This window comes from Pteropus medius, unplaced genomic scaffold, assembly GCF_902729225.1.
Source record: "Pteropus medius unplaced genomic scaffold, Ma_sr-lr_union100, whole genome shotgun sequence".
Classification (NCBI taxonomy): Eukaryota; Metazoa; Chordata; class Mammalia; order Chiroptera; family Pteropodidae; genus Pteropus; species Pteropus medius.
In genome coordinates, this window is record NW_024340701.1 from 14299120 (window position 1) to 14316690 (window position 17571).

Here is a 17571-nt window from a genome sequence, read left to right on the forward strand (position 1 = left end):
TGCTGCCTGCTGGTTACAATGGAATAGAGCAATCCTTTCCCAGGAGGTGGAATCAATGTTTTACATTTTTAGCAGCTTTTAAAACTGGTTACTGTTCTTTATAGGTTTTCTGAGGACACCCAGCAAGAAGGTCCACAGCAGAGTTGGAGATGGCCAAGGGGGCCAATGACCATGACTTTTCTCATAAAGCAGAGAACAAGACATTATTCTAATTTTACAGATGAGAACACTGAAGGTCAGTGAAACTGCATAAACTGCCCAAGTGAACGTGAGTGGGACCAGGACTCAGGTCTGTCTGGCTCTAGAGCCCATCACTTACCCAGCCACACATTGCCCACAGCTGTGCATTTTAGGTTTCACTCTTTCTATGTCTGTGTGAAACTCTTAAGCTGATGGCCACGTTTGTAGGTTTTTTTCAAGGGCTTGGTGATATGCTATGCAATATACGAGGGGGCATGAAAAACACCACAGGATAAGCATAGGAAATCTTCTAGGAAAACTATCTCACTTGAAACACAGAGAGGGAAAAACTCCATACTGTATTATGTTAAAACAATTAAGACTATACATTTAGCAACAGAATGAGAAAACTGGCATATTTTAAAGATGAAGTATTAAATTTGAATTCAAAAGAAATTTCTGTTTTGAAGTCCTGGAAATAGGCATTCATATCCCTCTCCACCAAAGGAGACAGTAGATCATCGATCTGTTATCTGTTGTATAAATGACCCCACCTTTAGGGGGAAACCAAATCTTCCCTGTACTGTTCCTTATCCAAAAAGCCTCTGGTTCTCTTTTGGACAATAATAAAACTATTTCAGGACATCAAATCTCCTGATTTGTATTTCCTCTGTAAAATGGGGATAATAACAGAACCCGCCTCATAGGGTTATTTTGAAATTTAATGAGTTTGTGTATTAGAAGTACTTAAAACAGCACTTAGCACATAATAAACACTCAATAAGTGCTGTTATTATTTTTTTTAATCCAGAATGGTTTTCACTATTCATACTCTTGCTATTTGCTCATGAATATTTAGGTATTTATTGTAACATATCTGGTTTAGAAGAAAAATGTCGGTTCTACCCACACGTTCTGTGCAAGGAAAAAAAAGCCCAACATTTGTTTGACATCCCCTCCACCCCGCCCCAAACACTTTTTCAGAAATATGACATAGTGAAACGAGGATGCCAGTGGATATGGAAAAATCAGCAGTTTCTTTCCTGAAGCCCCTCTGACCACTGCCATAACCAGCTGGGCTGTGAAAGCTGAAAACGAATTCCATGTGTGGCCTTATAACTCTATCTTGATAAAGATGGGAATATTTGCATTCCCTTATTAATCACTTTTTAATTTTTACTCCATGACTATTTTATGAAGTGTAAACAAGTACAGTTTCCATTCCTCTCTTCGGAAACTTGACTTGTAGCCCAAGTAGAGTGAGGACTGACTCCTCCCCAGGTGCTTGAAAAGGAGCTGAAAGCCCTCCCCAGGGCTGTCACACTTCAAAGCAGCCGGCCACCAGGGAGCAAACCAACTCTCCCTGGAGGGGAGGGGAAAGGCTCTTGACTCAGCACACTTAGACTCAACAAGCTTTCTCCTCTACAGTGGCAGCCAGCAAAATAAAAGATGGATCACAAAGAACTAAGCTGGTGGAGATGCACCCGTTGGCTCTATTCTCAATAATGACGAGTCACTACTGTACAACGCTTTGTAGACTGTAGTGTGCTTTCTGGATGCTTCACAACTGCCTAAGAAGGGACCCCAGGTTTGAGACTGTGACGGATCTGTCATCCTCAACATCCCTTCCACATTGAGGAAAAGTAATGGCACCTTCAGCCCTTTCCCCCTTCACACTTTATGCTTTGGCTATTTAGCTATTTCAGCGTGTTAAAGGGAAAAGCTTCCAAACTACTTTAGGGCTGATGGGTATTGATTAGATTCTCAGTCAAAATCAGCAGAAATTTATAACAACCAAGTCTTAGGTTGTCCATTCCCCAACCTGGCCGGACCCACCTGGAGAACTATTAACAGGCTTCATGTCGGTGAGCTACTTAAAGACAAGGGCTCTATGCCACAGATCTTGGGATTCTTCGTGCACATCATAGGTGTTCCCAAAGTCTCACAGTGCCCCTAAACCTAGTTTGGGGTATTACAAAAAGCCCAGATCATAGCTGGAATTCCGGCTTAGCTATTTACTGGCTCTGTGAATTTTACCACATTACCTGACTTCTCTGAGCCTCAGTTTTCTCACTTGAAAAATGCAATTAATATCTGCTTCAAAATTCCTACAAGGATTATGTATGATAGTGTTTGTGTTTATCATACCTAGCACTGTGTCTGGAATAAGGAAGACACTCAAAGAGCAGTAGGTATCATTGTTATTTATGTTCTATAATGAAAGTCCCTAACACTGAGCACAGTGAACACAGAGGCATCTCCCTTTAATGACGTGTCTTTAACAGTTGAGCTACCACTTTTAGGCTACCTATAAATCCACGAAAAACTGAAATCCAGTGAAATTGGTTCATTGTTAAAATTGTAAATTCATCTTCCTCAGATGAATGTAGGGAGGAGGCAAGAGAATTAAAAAATGTTAACCAAGCCACAATCAGAAACTGCAATACGCTGATCAGCCCTGCAGCCAGGCCAGGGGGACACCTGCAGAACAAAGGAAGATTTCTGCTGGGATTGCTCACAGCCCCTTCCCCACACCTGTGAAGGGGAAACAGGAACCAAGAGTCATTCCCTATGGCTAAAACCATGGGGAACCTATGGATTAAAGGCTGGGAACTGCCAGCAGGACATTCACTCTACATATTTTTACCTTTTCATGCTGCTTACTATTCCCCTTCTTCACTGTATGTCCATATCAAAGGAAATAGGAAGTAAAAAATGACATACAAACTGAATTCCCTGTACACTCAGGGTCCCTTTCAGTGCCTTTACTCATCGTCTCTATTGTCTCTGTCCCTCTAAGTCCTTCTCAGTGTCTCTCACTGTCTTTCTCACTGTCTGCCTCTGAGAGACCACACTCTGTCTGTGGAGTGTTACCCCTTTTCCAACAAACTTTCCTTTTGACGCTAACTTTGGCGTGTGTGTTGAATTCTTTCCACACTCTCCACCGAAGGACCCTCTTCTCTCAGCACAGGGCTTGGCTTCCCCACCACTCAGGGAAATTTGCCCTGTCTTGCATCATGATGATATGGGAAGCAGAAAGAACTTTAGGCTGACATTATGCATGTCACTTACCAATTCAGGTGAGGAGCCTAAAGGCTGTTTAATGGAATTTTTGAGAATTGGAATTTTATTGAAATATAACCTAGCTCCCAGAAGTCATCTGTCTACTCACGAAACATATATATTCACTCGACACCTACTAAGAGCCAGGAACTGGTCTAGGTCCTGGGGATACTGAAAAGAAGGAGACAGGCAACAACACCCTTCGATTTAGTTAACTGAGTTCTGTTGGGTAGAAATGACAAGCAAAGATCATATAAAGAAAGAAACAGGGTGTTCACCTAGAGAGAGAGAGATAGGGTAGCCACACACTGAAGAGGGATCTCCTTCTTAATTGGCCAACATTTTTAATCAGCTCTTTTCTGCTTCTGTAAACATGCTTGTTGCAAAGCCAGAGATCTCAAAGTCAACTGAGAACTCATCCTCCCCTAAAGATGCATTGCTTTGGTGTTTGTTAGAAAAGATGTATTACTTTAGTGCTTGTTAGACAGAAAATCCTGTGATCTGTAACTGCCTGTAGCCTATAGCAACTTCAGGGGTCTGTAAATCAGCCCATGCCAACTGTAACAATGCGAGCATAAAAATAAAATTGCCCCTAAGTTCGGGGCCCAGATTTTCAGAGCACTAGCTCTTCTGGGAAGCGTGATAAAATTGAGTTACTCCAAACCTCTGAGTGCTGCTTGATTTCTCGCTGGTCTGAGTGTTTGCAACTTTTCTACAACACCAGCAACACATTTGGTCATTGAGTGATCTAAGGCAAGTCTGTTGACTTCTCTCAGTGTCATGCTTCTCACCTATAAAACAGACATCCAGGGTCACAGGATCATTATGAGAATTAAATGAGATCTATCCACATGTTTAGCAGAGGGTCTACCTAATCTGGAAAGATCATTTGGGGCCTTATACCTCTCATAGGTACCCTCTTAGATATCCCTCATACAGCCTTCCTAAACCCATAGGTGACATTCAACTGGAAACAACACATCTTCAGTCAGCCCTATCACCCACCTGTCTATACCGTCATACCTAGACCACTTGATGTTGTCGTATACTCTGCTGAAAGGCTCTACTGTAAGCCCTATGGTGTCATCTCAGCAGACTCTGGAGCCACTCAGAAGTCCTTGAAGAGTTCCTTTGATTAAATATTAACTACCTCTTTGCAGTTGCCAAAACCCAGATCCTGTTCTTACTTTCCTGAGAAGATCAAGGCCATCTAAAGTGAGTGGTCTTCTCTTCCTTTCTCTCCTCTTCCTCATCTCCCTGGACCTTTAACTTCCTTTTACTTCTCTCTCAGAGGAATAAATATCTCAGCATCTTGCCTCAGGTGACCTCATCTGCCTTTGCTGTGGATTCCAGGCTTTTCCAACTCTTCCAAGATCTTGCTCCATCAAGCATCCTCTGTCCTTTCTATCTTTAATATCTTAGTCTATGTCTCTCAGATTCTTCTTCAGTGCCAGTAAACATGTTCACAAACACACAAAAACAATTCTCTGTAGTCTCTCTTGCCTCTGTTAGCTACTATGCTATATCACTGTCTTCCCTACTCCGTGCACTTCACTTATTTTAACTCTGCAAGGTGGTTTACTCCCAACAACCTCTCCCCCCAAAACAGTTGTTTCCAAAGTCACCAGTGACCCCTCCCCAAATATGTCCAACCTATGCATCATCCTTCAGGGACACTATGGTATTTGACTCAGTGGTCAATCTTCTTTCTTCTTGACATTTTCTTCTTCACTGGCCTCTCTGTTGTCCACTATCCTGATATTTCTCTTACTTCTCACATAGCTCCATCTAGATCTCCTCTACTGGCTCTTTCTCTCAATTCAGACTTTCCATAGGGCTTCTCTCCTTCCCTAAAGGAATCCACTGGCTATGCTCTAGCCGGCTTCACCCAAAATTCTATTGCCTGTTAATTTCAGATCCAGAATTCTCAACAGCCTTCTGTGCATTTCTACCTGGATGACCCACTGGAAATTTGAAATCTGTTACAAACTGAATTATCTGTTTTGCTTTCCCCACACTTGCTCTTCTCCTCCTTTGCAGCATCACCATTTTCTCAGCCATCCAAGCTTATCACATCAGAGTTCTCACTCCCCTTGTCCCTCACAGCCAGTCAGTCACTAATGCCCCACTGGCTTTTTCCTCTTCTATTCCTACTGTCCTCACCTATTGCATTATTTCTCTGTGGACCCCTGGAATGGCTTCTTGTCTGGCCTGCTACCTCCTACCCCTACTGCCAAATTAGCCTTCATGGAACCTTCATAGAGAACTCCCCTGGCTATGGTGCTCCCTTACCCAAGACCCTATATAGACTTCCCAGTGCCTGGATTCACACTATTCAACCTGGCATTCAAGGTCCTCCATGCTGTGGCTCCAACTCTCCCTGAACTTAATTCGCATCCCATTCAAACTGGAAGTTTTCTGGTCTCCAGATTTTCCTTTCTCGAATTCTACAGTGTTCTTTTTATTGGGGACATTTCTCTGCCTTCTGGGACTCTTTCTGCTTCAGTGTGCCTTTCCTGCTCCCTGAATAGGATATTATTTCACTCCTTCTGAGACCCAAAATAACATTCTCTATCTCTCTCCATAAACCATCACCCTGCTCCACCCTGGTTATCAGGCTATAAGCTTCTGAGACACAGAGGGCTCACACCTGGCTCATCTTTCCAACTCGGTAGTAGCGAGTGTGGCCCTCATACATAGTCTACACATATCTGATGAAGCGTGAATCAATCAAATTGAGTCAAATTAGTCAAATGGACCCATAAACTTTGTTAAAAAGTACTTACGTAAATGGTAGAATGTGACCTTTCCTAGAGGCGTGTGGTGTAGCTCTGGAGTTAGACTACCAATTACCTGCACTGTGACCTGAGCAAGTTTTCTAACTCTCTGAGCCTCAGTTTCCTCATCTGCAACATGAGAATCACACCCACATCACAAGAGCATGGTGAAGAACAAATGATATAATAAAGGCAAATCGTCTAGTCTAGTTCCTAGAATACAGACGGAACTCAGAAGAGTGAAGAATCTTCTTGCTGTAAAGAAGTGAGTACGAGAATTGCCCTTCCACGAAGGACAAGGGCTGCACGAAGGCAACCATTTCTGACCTGTCTCCAGCAGCAGTTTCACGATGGAGAAGTTGGAGTGGGACACACTATAGTGAAGAGCTGTGTTCCCGTTCCCATCAGCCAAGTTGACAAGCAGCCTTAGGAAGTGTGGGGAGTGAGGCTGGAGATAGGCAGCCACCACAGCAGGACTAGATGACTTCCGGCTGGAGACACGGAACCACTCTTGACTGATGGTGTTCAAGCTTTGCCTCTGAAATACCAAGAGAATCCAATGCCAGAAGGTTATCTGGCCTGGGGTGCTAGTTTTCAGCGAGAGTGTCAGTTTCCACTAGGAAAAGTTACCTTTGGAAGATTCCATCTCTACCTCTTCAGCTCCTTCCAACTCTCCATGTGATTTACTCCTGGAGGTCTCAGAACTAGTAGGGCCCAGGATATAGCAACATTGCCACTGTGCAGTTGCCACTCCCCTCCCCCCATGTGAGGTAGAAAAGGAGGACTGGGAGGGCAACCCAGTAGCCAGTAACAAAGCACTTCACTAGGTGACAGTTGGAGTCTACTGTAAGTTTAGGTCACATCCCTTGTGTGCACGGGACAACCAAGACCCTCTCTTTCATGCTCATACAGCCAGCCTATACTGACCTTAGCCCAAATTCTACCAGGACTTGTATGTGTTTTTAATAGACATAGCTGGAAAGTCACAACATTTTATTAATAGGAAAAATGCATGCTGAAAACTAAGACAAACGACATGTCCAATTTATGCTTGAAACAAAACCCAAACAGCTGTGCTTGAATTAGTTTTGGCTTTTAAGCTTTGTTAGGATCTTCAGGGAAAATGGCTGAACAACCCACGGCAGGACCTCACTATCTGCAGTATTCAGCTCCTTGGAACAATGAATGAGGAGCGTTCCAGAGTGAATGACATCAACTCTGTGTGTGACATTACCTAAGTGTTCAAAATGGAACATATTTAGATAATTTACCTAAAGGGAAAGAGACATACTACGAGGATGTGAGTATCAGAACTGATTTCCTACTCATTCTGGAAAGGGCACTGCATTTGGAGTCATTAAACCAGTGTGGCCAGGCTTAGGTCCTGGCTCAGTTGTATGACCTCGGAAGTCATATAACCTTTTTGAATCTTACTTGTGAAAAAAGAAGCGGGCTCCCTAACATCCCATGGCTCTACAGAGTTTGGTCCTTGTAGGACCTGCTTCATCTCTAAGGAAGGGAGGCAGGGGTCTTGTGCTTTTGAGCCTAACATGGGTATGGTGTCAAGTTTGCATATTCTCTAATGGTTTTTCTAGGCAGAAACACTTTTGTGTCTATTAGAGAATATGCAAACTTGACACCATAGAGGCAGTATAAGCAGGACTTTTTTGCGGCTGAAACACTTTTTATATACTATCTCCTGTACCCATGGAATCTTCAGGTAAAACTGAAGAAAGATCCTAATATTAAGGAAAATAGTGGTGGATTTTAAATGAAGAGCTAAGAAAGAACAGTTCTGTAATTCATTTAAGAATATGTAACAGAAGTTTTGATCAATATCCATATCACATATCGGTTCTTTAACAATCTGGGGACAGTTATTTGACAAATAAGCTAAGATAAAGTAATGAAAATGGGTTGTGCTGAATCGATCGTTTTTACTCCTATGGCCCTTCTGGAAAGGAGAACAAAATGCACTTTGAAAATGCTTACAAGTTGTTACACGCTGGGACTTATCAGCTGCTCTCTTAACTTGGGAGAATATGTCAGTGCTAGTATCTTTTGATTAAAAGTAGAACCCAATCATTATATGTTAAATCTCCATGGGCCATGAAGGTTTGTTAAAGAGCAAACAGATGCAGTTTCTTGATCTTGGTCTCTTGACCCCTAGGTCCACTTCAAGAAAAAGAGTAAAGACTACAAAATTAAATGCCAGGGTTTGAGGTTAATGGAGACATGCTGCCCACAGCCCTCGTTTTATTAATGGGGAAACTGAAGCCCTGAGTGTGGAGCTTACTTGCCCAATACCTCACAGATTGCAGTCCTGGGAATAGAACCCATGGTTCCTATTCCACGTGCTCTTTTCCACTTCACTCATAGTTCTCTCAAATTGCAAGGCAATTTTGAGCCTAAGCCACAAATAGTTTTATAACAAGACATCCAGGGTTCAATGCCTAATAACCCCTGGTAAATTCTCTGAGCACCCGGCCTGCTTTCTTGTGCATATCCATCAGTTCCACTTTCTCAGCATAATCCATCACCTTTGGCAGCAAGCAGAATTTGGGCAAATGAGAAAGCACCCAGAGGAAATGGACTCATGTGTACACACTCACACTGCTGCCTCAGGCAAGGGACCAAAGTCACCCAGTTGAAACTAATAGCTTAAACAGTCCAGAAATATCTACATGACAATGAAAAATCAGAGTACCAAAAGTTGGTCAGTGGTGGTCCCAGTTTCCGGCAGATGTTGGCTTAATGCCCGGCATGCATTAAGAAATTCTTCTGAGGGTTTATATCTAAAGAGAGAGAGAGAGAATATATATATATCTGTATATATATACATATATATATATACACACATATACGCACATGCACATATATATATCTTCATGTTGATAAAAAAAAAAAAAAAAGGTTATTTTCTACTTTGACTTTCATTCTCAGCAGCTCAAACATCCAAAATGGGCAACTTCCCAGATTAAGGGGCATTCCTCAGAAATATGGGGTGAACACAGTGTCCTGATGGTGTGGCTTGGCTTTGGGATTCTTCTGAAGAGTGAGTCAAGCACATTGTCCTTTTTATCTTGCTGCTTTCAGGGTGACAGAGCAATCACTAAAGCATTTTGAAGGCCACAGGCCCAATTGCCATTTCTGACATCCTGGGCAATGGAGAGTTGTCTTTCTGACTTTGGACCAAATGTTTTCTGCCTGAGTGACTTGAAAAATTCAAAGAACCCAATTCATACCAGTGAATTTCTGCAGGTTATCCTTCCATGAAGGACACCATAAGTGCTAATAGAGTCAATAAAATAAAAATCAATTAAGCTGGGCGATCGCAATGATAAACACTCTTCCTGTGTTAGTACAAGGGCACAGTCAGTATCGAGAGGCCTAAATTGGGACTTAATGGCATTGGTCGCCAAGACGTTCCACTCACTCATCACATCTTTATCATACTACCATGTTAGGGCACCCTGTGGACCTGCTTAACAATCAGCTATGGTTCACTGTTCACCGCTCCTTCATCAACCAGGCTGGGGATGATGATGATGATAATAGTACTTACTATTCTTATTTCTACCATTTATTGAGAGCCTATTATGTGGCAGGCACTATGCTAGGCATGTTACAAACTTTTTTCTCATCTAGTCCTCAGATCAAATCTATCAGGTTCCTGTTGTCTTCATTTTACAGATGAAAAAACTGAGGTCACCACAGCTTAAGTATCTTGTCTAAAATAACACCGTGCAAACATAAGATTTAAATCCAGGTGTGCCCAATTCCAAAGTACTCTTTTCATCATGCCACATGACATTCCACCACTTTAAAAGATAGGATTACATCAGCACAGCCAACGGGAGAGGCAGAAAAGTGTGTGGGTAAGAAGCAGAAAAGACCTGGAAGGAATCCCTGCTCTGCTAGCTGTGTCATTTAACTTTTCTAAGCCTCTATTTCCATATCTGTAAAGCAGGGATTATCATCATGTCTACCTTGCAGGATTATTAAAAGGATTATATAAGATAATACATGAAAATCCTTCACATTTTCAGTGTTAGGCCTATGTTAGCTTTATATGTAGAGCTCTGTCTATGACAGTATATCCCATGAAGGTAGGGGTTATATCTGTTTAGTTCAACCAGTGCACAGTACACGGCATAGATTAGAAACTCAGTGGTGAATGGATGAACGGTGAACAAATGATTAAATAAAAGGGTGAAGAAATGCTCTTGCCCTTTCTCAGAGGATCAACTACCCCATCTGACCCATCTGACTCACCTATCAGGCTTGGGAAGGGGGAGTTCTTCCCTGGGCCCACATTCCTGGCCTGTGTCGCGGGTGCCCTCAGCGATGCCCTGCCCCACCTTGCAGCTGGGGTGGGCATCCTTGCCCCGCCTATGTTCTGGGCCATCACATTTCTTCTCAGCCTCGTTGTCAGACAAATCTTCTGGGGAGCTGTCCTCGCCACTGGTCTCTTCACTTGAGGTAGTCTCATAGCTGGGGAAGGAGACAGAGGTCAATTGTTCTGTGCTTCCTGCCCAATGTCCATGTCAACACAAATGAGAACTAGATGGGCTTTGATAACACTTCTCAGCTTGCTAACCACACCCTCCATTCTCTACACCTGCAGATCTGGGGAAGGGGACCCCCAGGAACTGTGGTGCCAGAGAAAAGTGCAGTTAAGAGCTCTGACTCTAACGCCAGAGGCCATCTGGTGAGGAAAGATAATTAACTAAGCTCCTTGTAGGGAACACACAAACAGCCCCATGCCTTAACTGGCCAATACATTTGGGATGATTCAGACAGGAAATACAAAGTTCTCATGAAAGCATTTGCTTCTGGAATCCTAATGTCCTGTACAGAGAAGGGCTCTAGACAAATGCCCCCCATTCGTACCCCGAATCTTCTGAATTGCCTGACAAATCTTCACATCTTTGGGTGATTGTGAGACCTCCCTTTAGCTGCCTGTTCTAGCCCAGCTTACTCCTGACAAGGGAGGAACTATCTGTGTCTTCTCCCGGCAGGGTTCCATGGGATATGTGAATAGTCAGGACACCTGGACCCAGCATCTGCCTTTCTCAGCTGCAGTTTGTTTCAACTATTGCTTGGAACAGCAAAAATAAGGGCATGGGCTGCCCTCCCCAGCAATAAACCTTCTGTTCAATTATATCCAACACTGCTGATGGTCAAGAAGAGACTTCTAATGGATGAAGATTCTGGGATCTAGAATGCTGCCACAGAGACCAGGGGAGACCAGTGGCCACGGCTTCCACTGAGGCCCCTCGTGCCCTTTCTCTGAATGATGGCCCTATGTAAGGCCCCTATGCTCACTGTATTTGCAAACCCTGCCTGTTCCCTGTTATACTCACATTCTGTCTTGTTTAAACCCCAGATATTTCTTCCTCTATTGTTCTTGGAACAACCTTTCGCTTTTGTGATTAAGAGAGTGGGGGACATAATACGTTTACCAAGCAGTTCTTGTCTTAGAATTTTTTCCATAAAAAGGTCACCTGGAAGTTCATTTATTTATACAACAGAAATTTGTTGACCACCTACTATCTGCCCGGCACTTTTCTAAATGCTATCTATACTGAAGTCCCTGTCCTAATTGAGCTTATATTCTAGTAGGGAAAGGCAGAAAATAAACATGTAAACAATATAATATATTCAGATAGTAAATATTGAACATTGAATAAAATAATAAATGGCCAGGGGATAGTGATGGGAGGAGCTACTTTAATTAGAGCAGACATTTTAAACCTTGGCTGCACATTAGAATCACTTGAGGGTGTTTACAATTCCCAATACCTGGACTATACTCCAGACTAATTAAACTGGATTCTTCAGGAAGGGGACCCGGGGGTTGGTAATTTTTAAGACTCCCCCTAGGATTTCCAAGGTGTAGCCAAGGTTGAGAACCATTCCACTAGAGTGACGAATATTGAGAAATACGTAGGCTAGGAGGACTTTAAGTGGGGGAACAGGAGATGCAAAGGCCCTGGAGATGGGCCTGACTCGCACATTTGAGGGAAGAATGGCTGTAGCCAGTGGTTGGGGATGAGGCAGGTTTCAGCCATGAGATGGACTTCCAGCTTTAGTACAGAGCGGGGACTGCTGGGCACTTATGCAGGGGAGGGGTAGGACCTGCTTTAGACTCAGATTGGGCTGGTCTTGCTTTTCTTCACATGAACTGGTAAAAGCTCAAACACAGTGGTTTTTCCTCAGGCCACAGTGTCTATGTTAGTGGGAGCAGGAACCACAACTCTCCTGTGACATCGCAGAACGTGCAACAGTGATGTCACTGTTGTTCGAATCTGGTGTCTTCCTTCCGGTCTGACCCAAATTAGCAAGGGTTCCACCCTCTTCCAGGCAGTCTCCTGGGCCCGCCACTGGCTGGGTGTCCCTACTTTGGGCTTCAACAGCACGCTATGCTTCCTTCTCTATTAGAACTCATCTCAACATACCACTATTTTCTCTTTATTTCTTGTCATTTTTCTGCCCATGCCCAAACTGTGAGCTAAAGGCAGGGACCATGATTTATTTGACGTTTTTTAAAATCCCCATCGGCTAATACATTGTTGACATTTAATAAATGTTTGTCAAATGACCGATTTAGAAAATATTCTAAATCCAATGATTTACTCTCTAGAATATGTAAGTTTTGGATCATGTTCTGAGTCAACAGACATTGGCAGTTTTTCTTCATCTTAAAAAATATTGGTTTGGTTTGTAGCAAGTTAGTAAAAGGAAGAAAAAAATTAAATGGATGAAATTTGAAGTTCAACAAGTTAAGATTTTGTCCTAGTTTCAGTGTTATGGTTCAGATTAAATGTCTTCCTTAAAGGGCCCATGTGCGCCCCCCTCCCAATCTCCCAGAAGCCACCTGGACTCCTGGCCCTGGGGGGCCCCAAAGCTAGGACATATTAAAAGCACAGGATCCAACAGACCACCATAGCTGGCAAGGAGCCAAACACATGCAAACCCGAGATGGAGTTTTAAAGGGCTGTTGAGATTAACTCCCTTGAAGAAGAATAAAAACCAGATGCTTCCCCCAGGCAAAAGAGCGTGCTAAGGACGACAGCGGAATAGGCAGTATGGAGGGCAGTCTGGGCTTCATGAGCGATGCTTACCCACCGTTAACCCCAACAAACTGAAGGTTCTTTTTGGTCCCATTACCTCCTGCACGGAAGCCATAGTCTTTCTTTTTCATTATGGATTTAAGGCTGGCCGACGGGGACATCTCTAGGCAGACACAACATCACAGGTTAGAAAGATCTTGGCGATGCCCCAGAATGCAGTAAAACCAAGACTCTTGCTTTGAGAGGATACAGATTGAAGGCATGCGAAGAGGCAGAAAGAGACGGGAGACTACTTAAAGTAAATCAAATATTTTGAGGATCTTTGAGGAGGCCCAGGCTTCTGGTCAGTGCCAGCCAAATTGTCCCTGGTCACAAAGCCGCTCTATGTGGGAGCTCTCTTTTGGAAGAGGCATGAGGTGTGGGTGCCGATGTTGTCCATATCTTACAGCTGGAAAATCTGAGGCTCAGACTTTCTCAGTGAATGGCAGAGCAGGAGTGAGTGAGTTCTAAGTGAAGAACTTAATTCACGTGACTCCTGGCCCCACCCCTGCCAGTCGACACTTTGCAATATGTGATAGGCACAGAAGACACATGAACAAGAGAACAAGTCTTCTTTGGCTGTACTCAAAGGTACAGGAGGCATTTCCCAACAAGCAAGATTAGAACAGCACTAAAATAATGAGAAAGCAGCCAATTTGCCATCTGTGTCAGGAAGCAGCCTCGCACGTCGTTCATTGAGCAAAGCAAAATATGGTTCTGCTTTACTCAACAGTGTATGACTGTTACAAGAGGAAGTGCTGCTCAGCCAAAGGATCAGCTTCCACATGTGAGTACCACTCAGTTTCTCCCTCTCTCACACACACAGAAAATATTCAGTAAGTATTTAAGATCTCAATACAAAACTAGGCTAGGAAAAAAACTCTAATGTGCACAAACCAGAGAGCACCTCAGGAATGCAAGAGCACAGGGCAACAATGAAGAGAGGCTGAAGTTTAGAGCACACACAGCCAGGGCCATTGCTGGTCATGGCTGTTGCCTTTGTGCAAATGCAAATGAGAAATCGGCACCCTTCTGGGTAAACACAGTGCTGCAGGCTTGGCAGGTGAGGAGTGGGCTAGATTTAAGCTCTAATGTACCCTCCCTAGCTGGCATCTCTGTGCCCTGCGCTATATTTGTGCAGCTATACATGGTGGCCCTGCAGTCAATCTTAACCTTAGAGCAAGGACACGAGTAGGGGCACAGAGCCTCCACTGTTACATCAATCAGTTTTTATTACACTGCATTCTTGGAGGTGCTTAAATCTTTTAAAAACATATTCATGCAATTAAAACTCCCTTTCCTTTTGACTTGTGACATAAAGGAGAAATGGTTCCATCTCAGGCTCTGGTATTTACCCACTGGTGGAGGGGAAGAGGCGGCTGGGGACTCCCTCTGGGGTGGAGTCTGAGCCGAGTAGGCAGACAGCAGCAGGTTGAGGGAGCTCAGGAGCTGGCGCTGGATGCTGCTGAGCTTGGAGGCAGGCTGCTTGATGGCGCTGGCCAACTCTGGGTACCCATGCTCCAGGCAGCTCCACTGCTCCTGCAGGAGCTCCTGGATCTTCTTAACATATTGCCCAATACTGGCATCTGTGGGTGAGCTCGGTGGCCTTCCGGGACACTCCCTCCCCGGCAGCTCTGAACTCGCCTCCTCCTTCCCTGCTTGGGGAGCCTTTATATCGCTGCTCCATGAAGAGCTTCCTGCTCCCCGGACCGGACCCTCGGCTCCCAACTGAGAGTCTCCCTCTGGCTCAGAGCCTGCTTCTTCAATCCTGAGCTCAGTGGAGAGGCAGCTATGTAAAGAGGAGGTGAGGATCATCTCGGGTCCCTGTGGCAGTGACAGCTGGGGTGGTGGCACCAATTCTGCTGGGCTCTGATCTCTCTGTTTGTGACTGTCCTGCCCACATAGGAAGCCATTCTTTTCTCCTCTGGCCCCCCAGCTTTCAGACCCCATGCTGCTCAGAAGGTTGACCCCAATGCTCTTGTCACACAATTCCCTGGTCAATAGTCCATGGAGTGGGTCAGTGTTGACCATAGCGTCAATTTGGCCCTGGGCGTCTTTGGTGTTCTCATGGCTAAGCTTTTCTGCCAATTGAGCCACAGTGCACTCTAGCTCTTGAATCCTCTGCCCCCTAGCCTTGATTTCCTCCTCTTGCTGCTGGAGGGCAGCTCTGACGTGGGCCAGTTCCTCAGTTCTCCCAGACAACTCGCCCTCAAGGTCCGAGAGCTGCTGCTTCAGACTGGAAATGCTGCCAGGATCCATCGTGGCAAGGCCCAGGCTTTCTTCTGTGACCCGGATGCCAATGCTTCTCACATCTACCTCTACCGGTGGTGGGGGTGGGATCTCACTGATAATGAGCTCTATTTCTTCTAAGGGGAGCTCATTCTCAGGGATGGGTGATGGCAGAGGTGGGGGGCTTGGTGTTGGCAAGCCAGAGGTAACCACCACCTCTGCTTCTCTGGTTTCGTGTTCATCTTCTGCATCTTCCAGAACTACAAGTGCATTCTGGGATGAGAAAGGAGGACTTGGGAGAGAGAGGTGGTGTGGAGCCTCTTCTTCAGCCTCTGGAGGTTTGGTCCCCTCCCGGACCAGCTCCGGAATCCCTGGTACCAGGTCTCCAAACTCTCTGACTTTTGACTGGGTTGCTGCTCGTGGGGAGGAGTTGTGAAAACCTGCAAATCCTTCAGCAGGGCCAAAAGTGCCATCACTGACACTGTCTTCACCCTCAAGTGGAGGGAGGGCGGGAGAGGTGGGGGGACCTGAGTTTAGGTTGGGGTCCTCTGAGGCCCTGTTTTGCAGCAGTGTGGCTGGCATGCTGGATGCTCTCAGAAGCTGGGGCCGCCCATACCCAGAGCTGAGCTCAGCCTCCCTGGATGCAGCGGCCTCCAGCTGTCTGGCGGTCTCTCCCAACAGGGCCTTCCTGTGGTAGCTCACCTCACTCCCACTGGCAGAGGCTTGGGGGCCACCAGGCGGCAGTGACTGCGCTCGCTCTTCTGCCCCGAGTGACACCTTCCTTGGCACCACTGGGAACCAGTTTTGGTGGGGAAGAGCAGCATGGGGGCGAGCCCCGCTGTCAGGAAGGCTGAAGTTTCGGGGCAAAGTGCTAAACTTGGCCTGCTTGGCCCTTCGGTGGATAGGAATCCTTTTGATGGTGTGTCCCTTCTCAATATCATCCACATATTTGAGGAAGTCCAGATCTAAATGAAAACCATATGGGGTCTCCACGGAGTAGGGGTGGCTCTTTGGAGGGTCTTTCTCTTCATCTCCCTGAGAGGACTGGTCTTTGGCTGAGAGACATAAGACATGTGAAAAAGAAGCACAATGTTAGTAAGAATTACAGGGTGGTGAAGCCTAATGTCTGTGATTTTGACTTAACGCTCTCTTGTGAGACTTCTAAATGTTCCAGCCTCTAAACTATCTGAGATGCTCACAGTCTTTTGGCTGTGCTAAGGAATCGTGTTATTAAATCAGTGTGTACTTAGCCAATGTCTGCAGGAAATAGAGGGAATAGTTTCCAATTTGCATCTTAGTTATTACTGTGGAATCTGCCTGCACACCAGCAAAATAAAATAGTCTCATACTGTTTTACTGGGTTTGAGTCATGTAATTGCTGAATTGAAGTGGCCAAGAATTTGCCAAATCAGGGTACTAATTGGCAATTATGAATATGGAGATTTTCAAAGGATGAGGTGCATAATTGTCTCAACATTAAAAGAGAATCTCGCATTATTCAAATAGACACCAGTAAATCTTGGTAAAGCTAGAGACATCAAGGAGTTACGCTTTCTACATTATTTAAGCTTCCTCAGAAGCCTGAGCCTCTAGGTACTAAGATCAGAGAGAATTGGAACATATAATCACATAGAGCCCACCCTCTTTTCCACCTGAAGACTGCTTAGTGCTTAACAAACATAAATTTCACTTTCAAAAACTCATGTCTCTAAATAAGGAAATACCATATTTTTCATAGACTGGAAAAAAGGTAGTGAAGGAAAAGGGATAATTAATGCCAAAAGGCACATTGGCGTACATACTCCAAGAAACGTGGGACTCATGACTTTTCAGGGCAGCTCAGATTATCAGAGTACATCAAAAGTTCTTCATCACACCAAGGCACCACTGACCTTGACTCCAGTTGAGGACACTGAGACACATCAGTCCTTCGAGTACTCGAATCCATAGGAACTTATCTCCAAATAGCTTCTTAGGATTAAATAGCCTTTGTTCCTTTGATGTTCCTCATGTGACACCCCTTATTATCTCTGTGACATCATGCTTTGAAAATGCTGAGCTCAGCAGAGAACATCAGTGGAGAGAGCACAGAGGCCAAGAATATAGACTCTGAAGCCTGGTCTCTATCTCAACTCTGTGACCTTGGAAAAATTACCTAGCCTCCCTGTGTCTCATCATTTATAAGATGGGACGAATAATAGGTAAAA

At 44.6% G+C, this 17571-nt stretch overlaps 1 protein-coding gene across 6 annotated transcripts in view; it reads right to left on the reverse strand.

Moving 5' to 3' along the window:
• Nucleotides 1–17571, reverse strand: part of KANK4 (KN motif and ankyrin repeat domains 4) — a 68887-nt gene that overhangs the window by 10932 nt on the left and 40384 nt on the right. For all 6 annotated transcript variants that reach the window (XM_039887954.1, XM_039887962.1, XM_039887971.1 and 3 more), the window contains 5 exons: nt 14491–16419; nt 13148–13259; nt 10296–10514; nt 8728–8815; nt 6348–6558 (listed from right to left, as the gene is read on the reverse strand). In XM_039887954.1, the coding sequence (XP_039743888.1) occupies nt 6348–6558; nt 8728–8815; nt 10296–10514; nt 13148–13259; nt 14491–16419 (2559 nt within the window). The remainder of the gene's footprint in view (nt 1–6347; nt 6559–8727; nt 8816–10295; nt 10515–13147; nt 13260–14490; nt 16420–17571) is intronic.